Here is an 18841-nt window from a genome sequence, read left to right as displayed (position 1 = left end):
AAGGACACATCAGTAGAAGAGGAAGAGAGGCAGTACATTAGAGACCCTCTTCAAATTCAGAAGATTCGTCATTGTATAAATATATTTAGCTTTATAAAATAACCATGGTCAAAATTATTGACTTTGAATATATGAAGCAGGTTATTGAGATTCTGCAGCTTAAGTGGCTTAAGAAATTTCCAAGAATATGTTCAAGGAAAATCCTGACATTGGCTTCATTTAACTTAGGAGAGAGCAAGAAATAGTATACCACTGCCTTATTAAACCAGACGAACTGAGATAAATGGGACAACTGAAAGTGATTATGGTAGGCAGAATTTCAAAATAAGACTAAGGAAATGGAACAGAAACTGAAAAGCTGGGACCTTGAACCCACCTCAGTGTCTATTTCCTTGAGAGACATGATCAAGTTTTAAACACGAAAAATTAAGATATAAAAGTAGTTTTACAATATCTAGCATTAAGACGACTGTTTTAATTGTATTTTTGTATTTAGTAGAAGGTTGCTGCTGACTCAGGTTTTATTTCATATATTTAAACGTAGTCCTGTGGTATTTTAGCAAATAGAAACACTGCAGTCATGCCAATGCGAAAAGGGAACTAGAAAATATAACCCATTAAAAACAAACCTGAAGCCCATTAATTCAGTAGCCAGCAAAGTAAAATACCAAAGCAAACAAACAGCATCAATGTTGAAAATACATGAAAATATGAAATATTATATTGCCTTATGGTTTAGTCATCTGAGGTATCATAAGCAACACAGATAAGGGGTTTTTTTTAAGAATATATGACTTTAATTGACTTTGCCCCTTTAATGATAAATTTACAATGAAAATGACATGTCCACCATAATTTTGAAATACAACATAGCTACCACCGATTTGCTGCAAATGCTTTTGCATTATATTTGTGGCAGAGGAGTATATTTGACAAAAATAAATTCTTATACACATCCATCCTTGGATTAATAGCAAGATGAATTATTCAAAATTAAATAAATGAAGTTAAAAATTAATAAATATAAAATTATATAAACATTCTTTCTGGATGTCCGCAAGCAAGGTTTCCCTCAGCACACTAATACACCAACCTTCATAAAAAAAAGTGAAAAAACGGGGTCTGTTTATTAAGAGTGAGGCAAAATGATGCAACTGATGTTGGCCTGATATTTTACTTCTTGTGAATTGCGGTAATAAGTTTTTCTAACCTCCAATACCAACACTGGTCCACCCCCAGAACTCTGAGGCCATTTGTACTGGGAAGAGCACACACGGCTAACAAATGCAAGGCACCCATGCAGCTTCTGGTGCTTTTGCTGATCCTCTGAGGCCCTCTCCCAAAGGCTGTCAAAGATGCTAGCGTCAGCTCCTCCGATACTTGCCACGGACAGGTCAAGTGGAGATGATTTTATTTAACTTGGAAGAGGAAGAGTTTGCTCTGCCCGCTCTCCGTGCTCCCACAATGTGTACTCAAGCATTAGTGGACAAATACATCAAATAAATGTCGGATAAAACCACCCAAGATATGCCCAGTAATGCAAAGAAAGGATATATTTTAGGGTATGGTCAGAGAAGATATTCAAAGCCTCCTTTGTTGCTTCTAGAAATGTCAGGACAATTCAGAAATGTCAGTTCCTTTACCGGTTTCCAGATTGTAATTGAAGGATCATGTAGCTCTCTCGCTCCTTTCTCTAAATAGGTCTATAAAGATCAGCTGGAAAGTGCAGACAAAATTGTTCACTGGTTAGCTTCACCTAGAGCTACAGGGTATATATGTGCTTTCTTTTGTCTTATTGATCAATCTAGCTTACATTTTTAGCACACACAAACAAAAATCAGGAAAAAGAATGTCGATGAAAAATACGAACAACACAAAACCAATAAGGTTCCAATCGTGCAAATTTTGCTTCACTTGATAAAGCACTTCTTGACACAGTAATGTCCAGAATCCCCCTCCCCCAGAAAAATACAGGACTGAAACAGAAGCTTTTTTTCTTTTTTTTTTCTTTTTTTTTTTTTTTTCTTTTTTTTTCTTTTTTTTTTTCCCTTAAGGCTATACAACACGGAGAAATAAAGTATGGAAAGAACACCTCATTGGGCTGAACACTTCATTCTTCTGGCTCTGGACTGAGCCTTTGACAAAGTGATTGTGTGGTCCAAGTTATTTGTCTCACTGGGACAACGACAAGAGAAAAAAAAAAGAGGAAAAAATGAAAGAGGGGAAAAATTTAAAAATAATAAGAAAGTCAACGATCCCAGCAATAAAATCCGAAATTGACTTTACAATCACAGGTACAAATTGCTCAGGTCGATAATTTCATTTCTCCTAAAGATCACTGTCGTCTAAAACTAATTAGAGGCGCAGGTTCCCGAGGAATTGTCAATATTCAAAGCAAATGTTGGAGTTTAGGAGGTTATCATTCTTCTACCATGACAGTCTGACGGGGTGACTGGAAATATTGTCATGTGCTGCCAAGATCAGGGTGTCATTAACGACTGAATCCTTCCTCCGGCTCATAGATCTGCTGCCTATTTGGCCTTCTTTTATAGTGGAAAGACTAAGAAGCCAGAAAAGGTTGAATATTTCCACCCTCCCATGAGGTTACCCCTTTCCAGTTTGAGATGCACTTTGTCTTCTCTTTCCATGTGGAGCAAGACCCCATTGCTGGCTGCTTCTCTGGTGACGTCCTGATCCCCTGCAAAAGCTGAAATCACTGGGTAGCCGTTTTGCATTAAACTTACCTAAAAAGTGCAAAGACAGAGAATCTGAGTTTTCTCAATACTCTCAATGACTTTTATACCTTGTACACATCACTAAGCTTTTGTGCAGGTTAGAAACAGGGTCGAATTAAGCTAAGGCAATGCATGATTTCTGTCATGCATGCAGGCCCCTTTAACTAAAATAACCTACAGTCTCATTCTTCACTTGCTGGTTTGTAAATGCACCTCAGTCTCTAGAAACGAGCATTTGAAAGAGGAAAAAGAAAAGTAGAAAAAAAGAAACACAGCATCTTCTTTAGATCAGAACCCACCTGGATGGTTTGTCTGTTATAGACCTTGACCACGTGGAAACTGAAACTATATATCCCTTTTCTTGGTGCTACAAATATACTGGAAGCAAGATCAAAATGGTTGCCAATATTAACTAACACCTGGAAAGTAAACAAACAAAACAAAAAAAGGAGAGAGAGAGAAAGAGAAATCAGACCTCACCTTAGAAAACCACCAGTGTACATCTTACATGAGCTCATGACCGATATAAAGCCTAGTTGAGATAGTATTTGCAGCACAATTAAAAGTGCACTGCAGGGGAAAGCAGCCAAATTACAGAGGCATTTAAAAAGCATCACAGTTCATAAAACGATTCAGTTATGCAATAATGGTCTCCAAAGCCTGCTAGGTGAAGTGCAAATGTCCACACTGCACTGTTAATAAAACAAAGGTGGCAGAAGCGGGAGAAGGGAGGGGAGTGGAAGGAAGGAAAAGAGGGAGGAGAAAGAAGCAAGGACAAAAAACCTTTAAACTCATCAACTCGTAATGCAAACGTATGTTTTTTATCTAGCTTTACTGAAATCGAACCTGTCCTCGAATTCAGCAGTGTATAGAAAATCGCCCTAATGAGATCACTGATGGAGGAGACAGAATGGTCCGCAACAGCAACGTCTGCCAGCTCGTGCCTCTCTGCCCCTCCGGAGAGCTGTGCCGCCTGCCCCGCATCCTCAGGCGGCTGGGGTGGGCCTCCTCCTCCTCCCCGACAACAGTCTTAATTTGTCATATATTTGAGTGTCTTTTGAACGCAAGAAAAAAGAGTTGAGCCCTTTGGCACATTGCGAAGCCTTGCTTGAGAGCAGCGACCGCATCCTGCCCCGCAGACTGCCGAGCCGGACACTGACGGGAATCCGGCAAAGGCTTATCGCTCCCTCCCTTTACAGGCACCAGCCTGGTTTGGCTCAATAGGCACGGCTAACAAGGGGAGAAAACCCCGCAGGCCCGTAGAGCGAGGGATGAGCCAAAGCTGGCTGCTCTGCCGCGCCGGTCCTCTCCGAAGCGCCCCAGGCGTGCTCGGCTAAGCGGGCTACAGCCTTTGGTTTAATGGATCAAAATACAAAGCGGGAGGAAACAAAAAACAATCCCTCCGCAAATCCCGACGCTTTCGTCCCAAGAAAGAAATCCGTTATTGCGGGAGCACCGAAGGAGGGACGCCTGAGAACTCCTGAGAACTGAACACTGCTGAATAAAGCGTCTAAAATACGCTACACATGAAGCAAACTCTTGGTTGTTTGGTTTTGGTTGTTTTTTTCCTCTACTGATCTGACTTAATGACAGCTTGTAAGGAATAGCTGTGCAAACTCATTAGAAGGAACAGGTAGACAGATGAATGATAGACGGACAGACAGATGAAAACAAAAGCAGAGAAAACAAGTCTGCGTGCGCTAATTTTGGCTGACTCCGCAGTACTAAATCAGGAGTAAGAGGCGGCAGAAAAAAAAGTGAATTTCGTCGCAAAAGTCAAGCGGTACACCGGGGCACGGGCTCCGGGAAGCAAGCACTGAAGCAAGAAAGGGGCAGGACCAGCAGCTCGGGCTGTCCGCTTCCCTAACCGACGTACCGCGTGCAGGGTAACAGCATTCATTTACAACCCACCGGGGACAGTGTTCGCCTCGTTTGATAAGGCGGGGAACACCCTCTTCTTCCTCAGCCCTCCCTCCCCCTGAGAGGTGCTGTAACATTGCCAAGTGCGCTTGGAACAGGCAGCCCCGGCAGCTCCCCGTCGGTAAATCTCTGTCCTCTCCTCGCCCTGAAAATAAACATCTCAGACGGAGCACCGATAGGGACAGGGGGAGTGCGCACCCTCTCCCCGGGTCATCCTTGACTGCCTGGAGCAACCCTCGGCTGCTAAAAGCCCCCACAAGCGCCCGAGGCACAAACTCGCACGTTAAAGCCCTCTCAGTAGTAGCGATGGGACCGGACAAAAAGCCGGCGTCGCCCTTCCACCCACAACACACCCAAATGCCCCGCAGCCACCTAAAAGAACTTCCCGAACTCTTTCTGGGGAGTTGAGCTGTAAAAAAATGCTATTGAGCGGGTGGGTCAGGATTAAAAGATGAAAGGTGAGCAGAAACTAAAGTCCGCGTGCAGGGGCGGGAATGGCCGCGCAGGGAGGCTAGGGGCGGCGGCGCGGAGCGTGGGGCGGAGAAGACAAAGCGGGCGTCGGCTGACCTGGTCGAAGTAGATGGTCATGGTGCGGTTGCTCATCTCCGAGGGCTCGTGGTTGGTGCTGCGGGTGGCCGAGAAGGCCACCTTGGCGCTGCCGGAGCGCACCGAGATCCCCAGGGAGGAGGTGATGGCGCCGTCGGCCGAGGGACTAGAGTCGCACACCACCAGGCACTTCCCCTCCAGGACGATGGGCTCTGTGTCGTTCTGCGCCCGCACCGGGCACCCGGCGGGCAGCAGCAGTAGCAGCAGTGGCAGCGCCGCCGCCAGGCAGCAGGAGCAGCCTCCCGTCGGCCCCAGCAGCGCCCCCCGCCGCCGCCGGCCCATGCCCAGCGCCCGGCCGCCGCCGCTCCGGCTCGCCGCCGCCATGCGGGCAGCCGCGGGGAAGCGGAGGGGGCTGCGCGCCTGCTGCCGCCGCGGCGCCCGGCGGCCAGCGCTCTGCGGGACGGTGGCTGGGCACCGGCGGCTAGGGCCGCGCCTTCCTCCCCTTCTCCTCCTCTGCCTCCTCCTCCTTCTCTCTTCCTCCTCCTCCTCCTCCGCCGCCGCGCGGGACGAAGGAGCCTCCTCAAAGGGCGGGCGGCGCGCAGCAGCCTGGCAAGGGCAAAGGCGGCGGTGAAGCAGAGGGGCGGGCGTGCAGGAGCCGGGCACCACGCAGCCCGGCAGCCTCTCGTCGGCCCAACAGGTCTCTCTGGGAGAGACCTCGCTGCTCAGCGCCTCCTCGTGTCTTCTCTCTCTCCCGTCCCCTGGCACCGGGAAGCCCCGCAGCCCCACCCGTGCTTTAAGCCGGGAGGAGGGGGCACCGCGTCAGGTTTCGTCCTGAACCCACGGTGGATCAGTCTGCGGGCTTCTCGGGCGGTCCCTTTTCACCTCACAGCCGAGGGAGCCTCCAAAATCCGGCTCGTTCCCACAGCCCCACTTTTTACTACATCTGCGAGGCGGGTTTATGTCTCTCTTCTAACGCCCAGCCATTACAAAAGGCGATTTTATCATCATCATTATTATTACTGGTGATGCTCCCTCTCCCCCTCGTAGGAGCTGCCCCACTATCCCTTCCCAGGGTTCGTGTGGTCCTGGGCTCCCGCAGCCCTCGCCTTCGCCGTAGCGCTGCTCCGACCGGGCTTTGGGAGCCTCCGCCGCCCTCCTTCCTGCTTGGAGGTGCTGCGCTCGCGTACCGGCTTGTACTTCCCAACCTCTTGTTCCCCAGGCTAGGTTACCCCGCTGCCTCCTAAACCCTCCGGAAGGAAGCGGCTTAGCACCCCTCGACTCCCACCCTGGCAGCATGCACATCACAAGAGGCAAAATCTCACCCGTCGTCTCCCTGGGAAGTTGCATCTCAGTTTTCCCCGCTCACCAGAACACTCTGAGGTCTCGCTCCTGGGAGATCCCCCCCTACACTTCCCCGAGGCATCTCTACTGCTGCCCTAACCCCGCATCTTATTATTGCTGTTATTTAAAATGGTATTTTGAGAAATGACCAGCCAGCGGGGAGGAGAACGGCGTTTTTACCTGGGAGGTCCATGACGGGAGAGGAGGGCTGGCTAGGTGGCTCGTCCGTGAACTTGTATTGCTTAGAGAAAATGAGCCGAGATTGCGCTGGCAGAAAGAAAAGGAAACAGGAGTCGTCTCTTTCTCTCCCGCCCATTGCCAATAATCTCCCCCCCTCCACCCCCCTAGCCGCTACCACCACCACCCCACTTCCTCCCTCCTCCCCTCTCCGCGCGCACACACACACTCGCAGCCGGCAAGGATTCGGACGTCGGGAGAGGAGTGGAGCGCGGCCGTGGCACACCCCTCACCCCAGACCCTGACCCGCATCCGCGCACCCTGCGAGCAGCAGCGGCGAGGCGCGGAGCTCCCACCGGGACGGCGTCTCCAGGGCGCCCCGCAGCAGGGCAGGGTGACCATGGTGGCGGGGAAAAGCCGTACCCCTCCCCCCCCCCCCCCATTAAATCCGTGGGGCTCAGTATCCCCGGCACAAACACGCTGCTGACACACTGGCACTCACGGGCCACTGTTGCCGTCGGGCCGCGAGTCACCACTAACTGGATTCATAGACTTTAATAATGATGACGATGATATATATAGCACTAACAAGGACACGCTGTTTGGGGTACTTCAGGCTGCGCACCGCATTCCCATGCCTGGATCCCTGCATCTCGGCGCCCAGCGGGAGGTGGCGGGTCCGCCTTCATTGCCTTTATTAAACTGTTTCTTCCCTGGGGGGGGCTCTGCTCCCAGAGCCGCATCCGCTTCCAGACTCGCTTCTGGTCCAGAACCTGCTCCTGCTCCCTGACCCGCTCCCGGCCCCTCCCGAGGCTCCGCGCCAAGAGCGGTGGTGGGGCGCCACCTGGCGGTGGCGTTGAGCGTCTGACGGGGCTGGTCAGCGAGACGGCTGAGAACTGTGAAGAGGGAAGGAGAAAAGGAGGGAGAGTAGGAGGGAGAGAAGTAGGGTCACACCCTGGCAAGGGCGGGAAGCAGGATTCCCAATGGGCAGAGCGTCAGAGAAACTGAGTGGTCGTCCGCTTCCGCTGCCTGCAGGGCCCGGGCGCGCTGCGCCCGCGGATCTCTCCCGCTTTAAGGAGCGGTAATAATGGTGTATGTCATAGTCAAGGTTATCATCAGGTATTACTGGCTGCAAATGTTTCATGTGTCTCGGTTCGTGTGGCTGCTGCTGAGAGGTTGGCAGCAATGCGAGGGAGGGTAAGGCAATGCTCTGGCAATGAAGTTTTGTGAAAAAGCTCTGCATTTCTATTCATTCCTCTCTGTTGCAAATTGTTTTTCTGGTTGTATACAGCATATTCTTAGAGATCCCGATACTCACACTTCAGCCTCTGAAAGGAATAGAAAACCACATATAAATAAATGTAAGTGGTAGGTCTTGATAAGGAGAAAAAATTTGCATGTGTAACTCACTAGTAAAATTACAATCTCATCTATGAATGAGCACTCCTCTGTTTCAATCTTCTGCTTTAAGCACAACTGAGGAACCCCTGTGGGTTTCTGCCTGATGATTTGCACTGAGAAATTAATCATGCTCTGAAATTGCAGCTAAGCAGTGTGCAGGGAATTCCTAACCTATAGCTCCTCATTTCAAATGAGAATTTTGTACTAAGTCTAAAATACTCATGTTTAATGGTCATTTTCCTGAGTTCAAGCATCGAGGGATGAGAGTAGAAAGCTGAAAAGTGTAGTGAATTAAAACTATGAGGAATCAGAAGGAGCCAGTCTGTGGCTGTAAGGCAGCTCTTGTTCTACAAGACAGTGAACAGGACCACAGAAATTCCTTCAGAAGACATCAACACTCGGTCTTATATGGGGCTGGTACACTAGGGAGATGCTATTATTTCTCTTTAGGTCACACTACTCAGTCATAGAATCATAGAACAATAGAATCATAGAATCAACTAGGTTGGAAAAGACCTTTAAGATCATCAAGTCTATTACCCCAGGACTGCTAAGACTACCACTAAACCATATCACACATTTTTTGAACATTTCCAGGGATGGTGATTTCAGTTACCTGGCTGAATGCCTGATCACCCCCTCTGTGAAGAAATTTTTCTTAATATCCAATGGCTGCCTGGGCACAAGCTGGCTCATGTTCAGCAGCCATCAATCAGCAGCCCCAGGGCCTTTTCCACCAAGCAGTTTTACAGCCACTGTTCCCCAAGCTTGTAGCATTGCATGGGGTTATTGTGGCCCAAATGCAGGACCCAGCACTGAGCCTTGTTGAACCTCACACCATTTGCCACAGCCCATCAATCCAGTCTGTCCAGATCCCTCTGTGGAGCCTTCTTTCCTTCAAGAAGATCAGCCCAGCTTGGGTTGATCCCACCCAACTTGGTCTCATCTGCAAATTTACTGAGACTGTATTCAATCCCCTCATCCATATCATCAGTGAAGATACTAAGCAACACTGGCTCTAACACCGAGCCCTGAGGAACATCACTAGCGACTGGTCACCAACTAGATGTGATACCTTTTAGAACCATCTGTTAGGTTTGGCCACCCAGCCTGTTTCCAACCCAGCAAGGAATCCACCTATCCAGGACATAAGCAGCCAGTTTCTTAAGGAAAACACTGTGGTAGATAGTGTCAAATGCTTTACACAAGTCCAAACAGACAATGTCCACAGCCTTGCCCTCATCAACCAGGCGAGTCACCTTATCATACAAGGAGATCAGGTTGGTCAAGCAGGACCTGCCCTTCATGAACACCTGCTGACTGGGCCTGATCCCAGTGGCTGGTGTGACTATTAAAGACCGAAGCAAAAGCAGCATTAAGTGCTTTAGCCTTTTCCTCATCCTCAGTCACCAGGTTTCCCCTGATATCCAATAAAGGAAGGTTCTCTTTGGCCCTCCTTTTATTGCCAATAGATCTGTAAAAGTACTTTTATAATCTTTTATGGCAGTGGCCAGATTTAGTTCCATCTATGAATTCACCTTTCTAACTTTCTGTCTACATAGCCTAACAACATCCTTGAACTTTTCATGAGGTGACTGTCCCTTCTTTCACAGGTGATAAATTCTCTTTATTTTCCTGAGTTCCAGCAATATCTTCGTGTTCACCCAGGCTGGTCTTCCCTGCCAGTTTGATTTTCCACACATAGAGACTGCCTGCTCTTCCACTTTAAGGATTTCATTCTTGAAGAGTGTCCAGCCTTCCTGGACCCTTTTGTCCTTCGGTAATGTTTTCCACAGAATTCTGCCAACCAGATTAGCATCGTAAACAGGTCAAAGTCAGCCCTCCAAAAATCTGAAGTGGAGGTTTTGCTGACCTTCTTGACTTCTCCAAGGATTGAAAGTTCAATCATTTTTTGATCACTTTCCCCAAGATGGCCTCCAGCCATCACATCACCCACCAGTCCTTCTCTATTTGCGAACAGCTGATCTAGCCAGGCATCTCCCCTAGTTGGCTCACTAACCCGCTGGTTTAGGAAATTATCTTACACACCCTCCAAGAACCTCCTGGATTGTTTCTTCCTTGCTGTATTGTACTTTCAGCAGACAGTCTGAAGTTCCCCACAAGAAAAGGGCAAGCGATCATGAAACTTCTCCCAGTTGTTTGAAGAACATGTCATCTGTAGCTTCACCTTGGCTGGGTGGTCTATAACAGACTCCTACCAGGATATCTGCTTGGTCAGCCTTCCCCCTGGGCTTCACCCGTATTCATCCTTCTCACTCACAATACTAAGTTTTAGGCACTTGATGCACTGCCTGATATAAAATGCAACCTTGCCACCTCTTTTTCCTTGCCTATCCCTTCTGGAGAGCCTGTAGCCATCCATTGCAGCACTCCAATCATTCCATCATGTTTCTGTGATGGTGATTATGTCATGATTTCCCTGCTGCACAATGACTTCCAGCTACTCCTGTTTGTTACTCATGCTGCTGGCATTGGCATAAATGCATTTAAGTTACCCTGTGGATCTGGACTCCAACAGTAGCATGCTACCCTGTGGCTCATTTCTAGTGAGCCTGGTGTTACCATCTTCCCCCTTCAAGCCTAGTTTAAAGCCCTTTCTATCAGCCCTGCTAGGTCCTGGGTTGGAATCCTTTTCCCCTTTGGGACAGATGTACCCATCTGCCTCCAGCAGGCCTGGTGCCATTTAGACTGACCCGTGGTCAAACCCCCCCAAATTCTTACACTGACACCAGTCACAGAGCCAGGAATTAATTAGTGAGATTTTTCTGATATAGCCATTGTCATTGATTGTGACTGGCAGGAGGGACAAGAGCACTACTTGGGCTCCTGAGCCCTGAACCAGTTGACCCAAGGCCCTGAAGTCCTGTTGTATTATCAAGGAATGAAAACAGGGCCAAAAGATTTGTTCCTTATTTTATATGACTTACAACATTAGGCACAGTGGTGAGACTGATGGCACATCATCATTTCCATCTGCTACTTTCAAGAAAGATGAGTGTAAGAGCTAAAGGGAACTGTAAAGCCCTTAAATCCAGTGCGCATCCACAGAAAAACAGAAGAAATCTTGCCTTTCTTTGAATACAAGGACTGAATCCCAAATGTACAGAAACACCCTTCTCCTTAGATACCTAACTAGCAAAAGAAGTAGCGGTATAAATTGGTGCATCATGAATGGAAAGGGGAAATAACTAAATGCTAATACTTATTTCTAATAAAATATTTAATTATACAACCTTTATGGTGTTTATTAGAAAACAGCTCTATGCTGCCTAATTAAATACTGTTTAATTAAATGCTATCCTTAATAGTATTTATGGGATAAACCTGCTGCCTTCCTGGAATTATTTAGTTGGTGGAATTATTTCTGCATCTTTGCTTTCTTTTGTGAATTGTAAGGTTGAAAATGCAGATTTTGAAGTTATTAATATGGGGAAATACAGTTTATTTAGTTATGGAGTGCTTTCAGAAAGTGTACCTTCTAAAGTAAATAGATAAGGTATTTGCAGTCCTCTTTCTTGAGCTTAAGATTTGGTTGTATTTGGAAAGGAACAGTATGTAATCAAGCTCATGCCATTTTTCATCACTTTGCCGAGACTGTTAGGAATACAGACATTTCTAGCAGGGACATGTTGAACTTGATGGCGTGGGAGTTCTACAGGAGATGAAATCACTCATTTCTTTGGAGCCTTCTCTAAGATAGCACTCACCTTGAGCTTACTTAAGCCAACAGCTTCAAGGGGAAAAGCTTTTTGTCTCATCTACTAAATCAAGTTATCAACAGAAAGGTATTTTGATCAGCAGCTCCCAAGTGTTTCCCATACATTATTTACATTAATGTTTAACAAAAATGTGACACATTTTTCCAAAAGAAAATACTTACATATCTGTTCCTGACATTATTTCACATATATTTGCATGTATTATCTCGATGTTACAAACACAAATACAGAGAAAGAAGAAATGTTCCTCTGATGTGAAATATACTTTTACCTACCCCTAAATATTGGGACAAGTTTGTGACAGGGAGACAGAAACACTTCCATGATCAGCCAAGGTGCAGAAGACTGAGTCCTGATTTATTAAATATGCTACAATTTAAATTGCTAAGCATCATCTTCATGGATTAAGTGGCCTTTAAAAAACAATTTTACTGTAAATCATAAACAAACTGGATTTAATAAATCTGATTCTTTTTTCTTTACAATTTTTTTTCTTTACAAGTATACCTTTGAAATATAATCTGGTGGTAGAAAAAGTGCACTCTTTTTTACCTATCCAGCGATGACCTCCATATTAGCCACAAGTTATGGTTAAATCAACTGAGGTACATCTACCCCCATGAGAGCAGCCCCTGTGGTAAATTCAACCATAAGTGTGACTTAAAGAATTCTTTGTAAATTCAAATCAGTAGCTCATTCTTTATCCTACTGGGGCACCAGGGCAAATTACCTTAGAGCTACCAGCTATGGCAAAGAATATACACTGCTTTTTTGATACCGTGCACAACGTTCTCAAATATACACAATGCAGAAAAAAATTACCTAATAAATTAGAGTTCATTCACAGAAATACTTAAACTTTTTTTATAGCCTCAGTCTTAGAGCCTCCCACATCAATCAAGGCAGTTATGTTTTCTCCTGCATAGGAAAATTCATTATAAGTGTTTCTGAGGTGTCAGTTTTCAATTGCAAAGGGTCTCCCCTCATAGGAAGGTCAGGACTATAGATGGAAGATTTTGCATGACCCATCTTCACATGGAATATCATATCTGATGTAATTTCAGAAATATTTGCATAACATCTTACACATTGAAAGAAATATGTGTAGTGCCTCAAGAACGTTTTATTTGTTCATGTAAAAATATCAGAACAACCCTAGACAGCAGTCTATTTTGGAACATAAAATGTTGTTTTCTTCCATAAAGTATCTTTAATTTTTAATGTTTTATTAAATAAACATATTTAATGATGTAACAAAACCCAGGACATTAGAATATTGTAACTGCAATATAATTCATTGTAGAGCTTTGATACCATTTCATATCAGATTGCATCTCTGAATGTCGTATCTTAATATTCATAGTTACTTAGATAACACTACTTTTTCTGAAGATGCGCAAACTTACTGAACCAGTGTCAAAGCTTGCTTTTAATAAAGTATTTATGTGGCAATTATTAAAATATTGTTAAATGCAGCTTTGTACACCTCATAGAGATGAAACAGACATGAAATACTGGATAACTTTGTAGTGGTAGCAGACCTCTTACATGTAGTCATAAAGTGATACTTAAATCCACCCTTCTAAAACAAGTTTGCAGTGCCACTGCCTTAGATACTTGTACCAGAAATGTCTGACAAATGGCCACTGCAGTGAAATGGCTAGCACTTAACAACATGCCACTGTACTCTTTAATCCCTCTCATTTCATAGAATTTCAGCTCCAGGAGGAGAGGGGATTAAAGTTATTTTGCAGTGCCTTTTTCTAATATCATGTTCTGACTCTTTTGTTAGCTTCTGTGACCAATACATTTTCAGGCCATTCAGGTTTCCTTGGCAGAATTTAGAGATTAAGATGTTTTATCATTAGGGAAAAAAAAAAAAAAAAAGTGGCAAAATACTGTTTTTTCTAAACACATACTGATCAGAAACGTTCAGACAAAGTGCATGGTCACCTCTGGTCTGCATGATCAACACTTATTTCCAAGGTATGGTGCATCCTCATAACAAACTGCTACAATGATGTTGAAGAGCTCTGCTGTTCTCTGAATTCCTTATTCACAGAATAACAGCTTTTAACTAGATAAATGATGACAGCAACCCAACGTGCCTTCCAAAGACTGAACATTTTTTTGTGTAAAAAGAAAATGCACTTGGGAGAAATGTTTATAACACTGGCATCCAGGCATGGGGCTTGGCCAGTACAAATACTTACTTCTTTTACATGTAACCCTGAGCATTGCTTGTGTTCCTAAGTTTTGGGCATGCCCTTTCCACCCATACAAACTCTCAACCTGATCTTTTAAATAAGGAAAGCATATTTTAATAAAGTAACTCCTAGCTAAAAGAATTTAAAATGTCATTTATTCTGTTGCACCTGCAGAAATTTGTGTGTCCACCCAATATACTCTCCCTGAGCCTTCCAAGTGAACTTAGAGACCATAGACTTTAAATGAAATTTCTAATAAAAAAGTTGCTATACACATAACACATTTGCAAGTTTCAGTAAAGAAGACCTCTTCAGTGTCATAGCCAATATATATAAAGTTCTTTGAAGTTTAAATATTATATATATTGTATATAGAGAGTAATATCTTACAGGTATTGTATATGACATAATATATAGATCGATGTTAGTTCCTATGTTAGAGTTGGGAAGAACTAGTGGTTTTAAAGTATATTTTTTTGCACCGACTGTCTTGCTACAGGTGAGGTGTTGTTATACAATGTCACACAAATGCAACATTTAAAACTTAGATATGGACTGTTTATTTTCATGAGAGAATCTTAAAACAGGACCTTGAAATACAACAGAGATGCCGCAGCCTACAATTGCATTTCCTACCTTCTTTAGTTCATTCAGCTATATTTCAAAGCAGACCTTCCAATTCTAATTGGAGAACAAAGTTATACTGAATTGCATGTTTTTACTGATGCATGATCATTTGTATTAACAGAGAAGACTCTGACATTTCTGAAAACAGTCCACAGAAATAAAAATATATTGCAGAGATAGAAGATCAAATTATTAATGCTTTCATTTAGTTAGTTCTGAGTTTAGCATTTCAGAAGACAAAATCAGGTTGGAAAAGCAATGTTGTAGAAGACTGTCCCTAATGACATACACAGAAATCTGTAACTTTTTTGTTCAGATATTTCTTTGCCTCAGGTTTTTTTTGCTTCATTTTTTTGATTCTGCTTGGAAGAGACATAGTTTTTTGTTGTTTTTTTTTTGAAAAAGCAACTGCTCTGTAAACAGTTCTCTGTATGTTGTCTCAAGTTGCAAACTCACCAAATAGGAATATAAAAAGCACTACTTGCTTTGGAAATCTCATCCCTTATAGAGACCTATAATGTAACCATTCTGATAGGCAGAAAAAACAGCTAGTCTCAGTCTTTTAAAAATTAATTTTTCTTCTGAAATAGATAAATCTGTGATACAACCAAGAGACTATTTACAGCTTTAGGGAATTAAAACAGATGTATTTGATCACCTTTACATGTTCATTCCTCCTCAGCACATGACTGCTGAGAATTTTGACAACATTTGAGAAGCCAGAAAGATCTGAGTCTTAGTTTCCATCATTGGGTAATGAAAAAGCTCTTTCTCAGGTCTTTGAAGACTTCTGTTCTTGTTTCATTAGAAATAATTATGAATAGCAATCTTTGTCTCCTTTGAAAGTATCAGGAAACATACAGCCAGTCCAGATCCAGCCATTGTGCATCAGCACAATATCATGCTGTTCTCTTCCAGAATCTAAAGGTTTTATCAGAAAAATGTTTTAGCTGCTAATGACTGTAGAGGTAGCCTCACAGACCATGGCAATAGATGCAATGACAGCTCTCTGCTACTTTTAAACAATTGCATTATGAGATATGACCTATCTCATTCATCTTAGTAGCTGCTAAATTGGATGTCCCTGAAAGCATTTGTGAGATGTCACTTCTTTCAGTCCTCGTCAAAGCAGGTAGGAAAGGAGATAGAACATTTCCTGCTGAACACTTACACAATCCACTTTGAATGAAAACTCGTTTGGGCTGAATAAGGAACACTGGTATTTGTCTCTTCTTACAATAAGGGACTCAGAGCCAGAGTCCAGTAAATTTAAGATTCTTAAGGGAATAGAGAGGGGAAGCATATTCAGTGCCAAAGATGTGGAAAGCCAGGCCCAGGGGCCTAAGGAGTATATGTCACTGTGTCTGGAATAGTTATCAGCTTTACTATTAACAGCTTTATTGGAAGAAGAGTTGAAAATTAATTTTCTGTCCTGAACTAAACCTTTGGCATATATTACTGTTTAGTCACACCAGTTGTCCTAGGATGTACTGCTACAGGTGGGAGAGATTTTTTTGAAGAGCAACTTGTTGATTTGTTTTGAAGGATCTCTACATGTGTTTGCACCGTACCTCTGGGATACCACATACACCTCTGATCCCATCCTTCAATTTAGGCAGAACTCTCTGAGTAGTAAACTAGGGATTCTTTCACTGTAAAGGGGCTCACATGGCCTGATCTGTGCCGGTCCCAAACACCAAACACGCAACACATTCTATTTCACATAACTGCATCAAAGAATAATGGCATCTGAAGGCACAGTCAAAAAGAGGTGACACAGAAGCAGTCACTCCCATCACCTTGTGCTTTTCCTTCCAGGGAACTGTTGAAACTCTCAGTACAACAACTCTGAAATTTCAGACACTTACATGAGAGACTGAGGCAGGCTCAGCATTTCCGATTCTAATATTGAGGCCTTCACAAGTGATATCACATCTGAAGCTTTTTCAGTGCATTGAACTGAATGATACTAAATTCAATGACTTTAAATTAAAGAAAAAGAATGAACCAGATCTCTGATACACTTGTACCAAATGCAAGAACAATACATATTTTTAGAATAAAATACATTTCATGTTGCAAATCATTCCTTTAAGTGGCAACTGCTATATATAACACAGATTATATAATATATATGTATTAGGGAAATTAATGTACAGATAGCCTGAACTGAAAGTCTCAGGCCTGAAAGATCTAGTCAGTGTTTTACTTGAGGTACTTGAACAGTCCCTCTGTGCTTTGTTCTTTATGTGCACAAGCCTTTGTAAGCCTGGAGCCACAACACAGAGAGAAAAAAATGCCAAAAGCTTTTGGTAGCATTTCTTTTCATGACTTTGTGTTTGTGATGCTCTTGGATCAGTATCATTATTGCTTTATTATACTTTGTCATTGTGGTGACAAAAAAGATTTCAGTGCAGCTCTGCAGAGACTGTTGTGCCACAGACATGTCTTTCAGATGTCAACTCTGTTCTGCAAAAAAGCAGAAAATGATTCTGGAGATAAGCTTTCCAATGACTGCAAAGCAGCTGGCATCTCTGTAACTGTCACTTTTCAAGACCAAGTAAAATTCTTTGATATCTTTTGCAGCTCTGCTTAAACATTGTATATGCTGATGACAGATGTGTTTAAGCTACTTACTTACATACTTTCATCTGTGTAGAACTTTCCATCAAAGTAAGGGAAAGCAAAATGGATATTTCTCTTTGGAGGAAGGGAAGGGGAGGCTGAGATTGGATGTGAAGGGATGACTGAGAAAGGCAACACAAACACAGTTGAGGTTATCAGGTTTCAAAAAGGAGACAGAGGCCCAGGTCAGTGCAAACTATCACCCCTAAGCAAAGCACTCAGCTTTCAAAAGCCATCACTTTCCTAAAACCATGATGTCCATCTTCCTCACAGCTACAGCCAAAAAAAGATTATATAAAAAAGCCCTCCAAATGTGATGTTAGTAGGTGTATCTAAGGCAGTCTTTCTCTATGCGCTTTGTGCACATACAGTACAGATGTGTTGTTTGTTTTTTTGGCAGTGACTTCCTTTTCTTCTGTTTCCTAAGGAATTGATGAGATTTTATAATTTACAATATGCAGGACTTAATGAACATGGCATTTAAGGCTGCATCAACACTGTGCTTTCAGTCATGGTCTAAGCCCTTGCTTGTACCTAAATGTTTCCCATCCACCCTGTCCAGTTGATAATATTTAAGGGCTTGGCTGCACCTTAATATTTAGGCCTAGGAACACACTAGTCAGAGCAAAGCCAGATGGTTGTGCTGGGCACTGGGAGATACTGTCGCCAAACCAGTGAGTCACAGCTGAGAGGCAGGGATTTCACCTTTTAAGGTCAATTTTTAGAAAACAAGAACTCAGCAAACTACATGCCCCCTAAAAAAGTCAGTAAATAATTATTTCCTATTGTCTAAAACTGCCTAAAAGCAGACTGCAAAATCAGAATAACCAAAAGTAATGTATCCCTGTCTGTCTTTTTAGGAAATAATTCTTGATCTGTCAAAAATTATGAACACATTGCAAATAATCACAGTCTAGTTGATGGCTATCTGCTGTTCATCACTGGCCTTGAAGTATAGTGCACCTTACTTAAGAACAAACAGTAAATGCTACAAATAATATGTAAACATTACTTCCAGTTGTATTTGGGCTGAAGAATGACACTCTTATTGTCTCCTCATTGCTTTTATTTTTTCCTCTAATATGAGCTAGATATTCAATGAAAAATCACCAAAACTGATATTGATCTTCAAACCTGGAAAAGTTTTGCCTATTTTTCTGCCTTTCACACTATTTCCACTTGATACATAATTGCTGCCAGTCGTATCTCCTCTCCAACTGCTTCATTCTGACAGTTTGCATCATCCTCCCTTAATAGATTTTCTCCAGCTATAATCAGGTGAATTACCTCAGAAAACTTCAAATATTCTTTACTAGCATTCCATGGTTTTTCACAGGAAATAAAAAAATCAAGATAAATTATGTTGTCATTTTATAAAAGTAAGCAGAGAAATGCACAACTGAATTCTGATTCATCTTGAAGTCTAAACAAAGTCTTTTTGACTCTCGATGACACCTTTGATCAATATTTTCTCAGCAATCAACATAAAATGTGTAACTACAGTGCCAGTATACAAGAAGGG

General features: G+C 43.3%; 1 protein-coding gene across 2 annotated transcripts; it reads right to left on the bottom strand.

Moving 5' to 3' along the window:
• Positions 1-776: 776 nt before the first annotated feature.
• On the bottom strand, positions 777-7431 carry CBLN2 (cerebellin 2 precursor). Of its 2 annotated transcripts, none has more exons than XM_057414759.1 (5): positions 7309-7431; positions 6723-6809; positions 5223-5807; positions 3035-3154; positions 777-2744 (listed from the first exon to the last, which is right to left on the bottom strand). In XM_057414759.1, the coding sequence occupies exons 1-5, from the start codon at positions 7369-7371 to the stop codon at positions 2547-2549; spliced, it is 1053 nt and encodes a 350-aa protein (XP_057270742.1). In that variant the 5' UTR covers positions 7372-7431; the 3' UTR covers positions 777-2546. The 2 variants fall into 2 exon arrangements, with proteins under 2 accessions (XP_057270742.1, XP_057270743.1); XM_057414760.1 differs by having other exon boundaries at positions 5223-5500; positions 7309-7425.
• Between the last annotated feature and the right edge of the window lie 11410 nt (positions 7432-18841).

The sequence above is a fragment of the Pezoporus wallicus genome, unplaced genomic scaffold (genome assembly GCF_028554395.1).
Source record: "Pezoporus wallicus isolate ANWC-B61680 ecotype Strahan unplaced genomic scaffold, APGP_CSIRO_Pwel_v1 contig_2, whole genome shotgun sequence".
Classification (NCBI taxonomy): domain Eukaryota; kingdom Metazoa; phylum Chordata; class Aves; order Psittaciformes; family Psittacidae; genus Pezoporus; species Pezoporus wallicus.
Note: the sequence above shows the minus strand (reverse complement) of the source record. Positions and strands in the feature narration are given on the sequence as shown.

Coding starts and splice junctions, on each gene's coding strand:
- CBLN2 (XM_057414759.1), bottom strand. CDS start 7,371: ATGCAGGGATCCAGGCATGGGAATGCGGTGCGCAGCCTGAAGTACCCC. Junction 6,810..7,308: donor ACCCCAAACAGCGTGTCCTT/GTTAGTGCTATA, acceptor TCTTTCTGCCAG/CGCAATCTCGGCTCATTTTC. Junction 5,808..6,722: donor TCCCGTCATGGACCTCCCAG/GTAAAAACGCCG, acceptor TGCCCTTGCCAG/GCTGCTGCGCGCCGCCCGCC.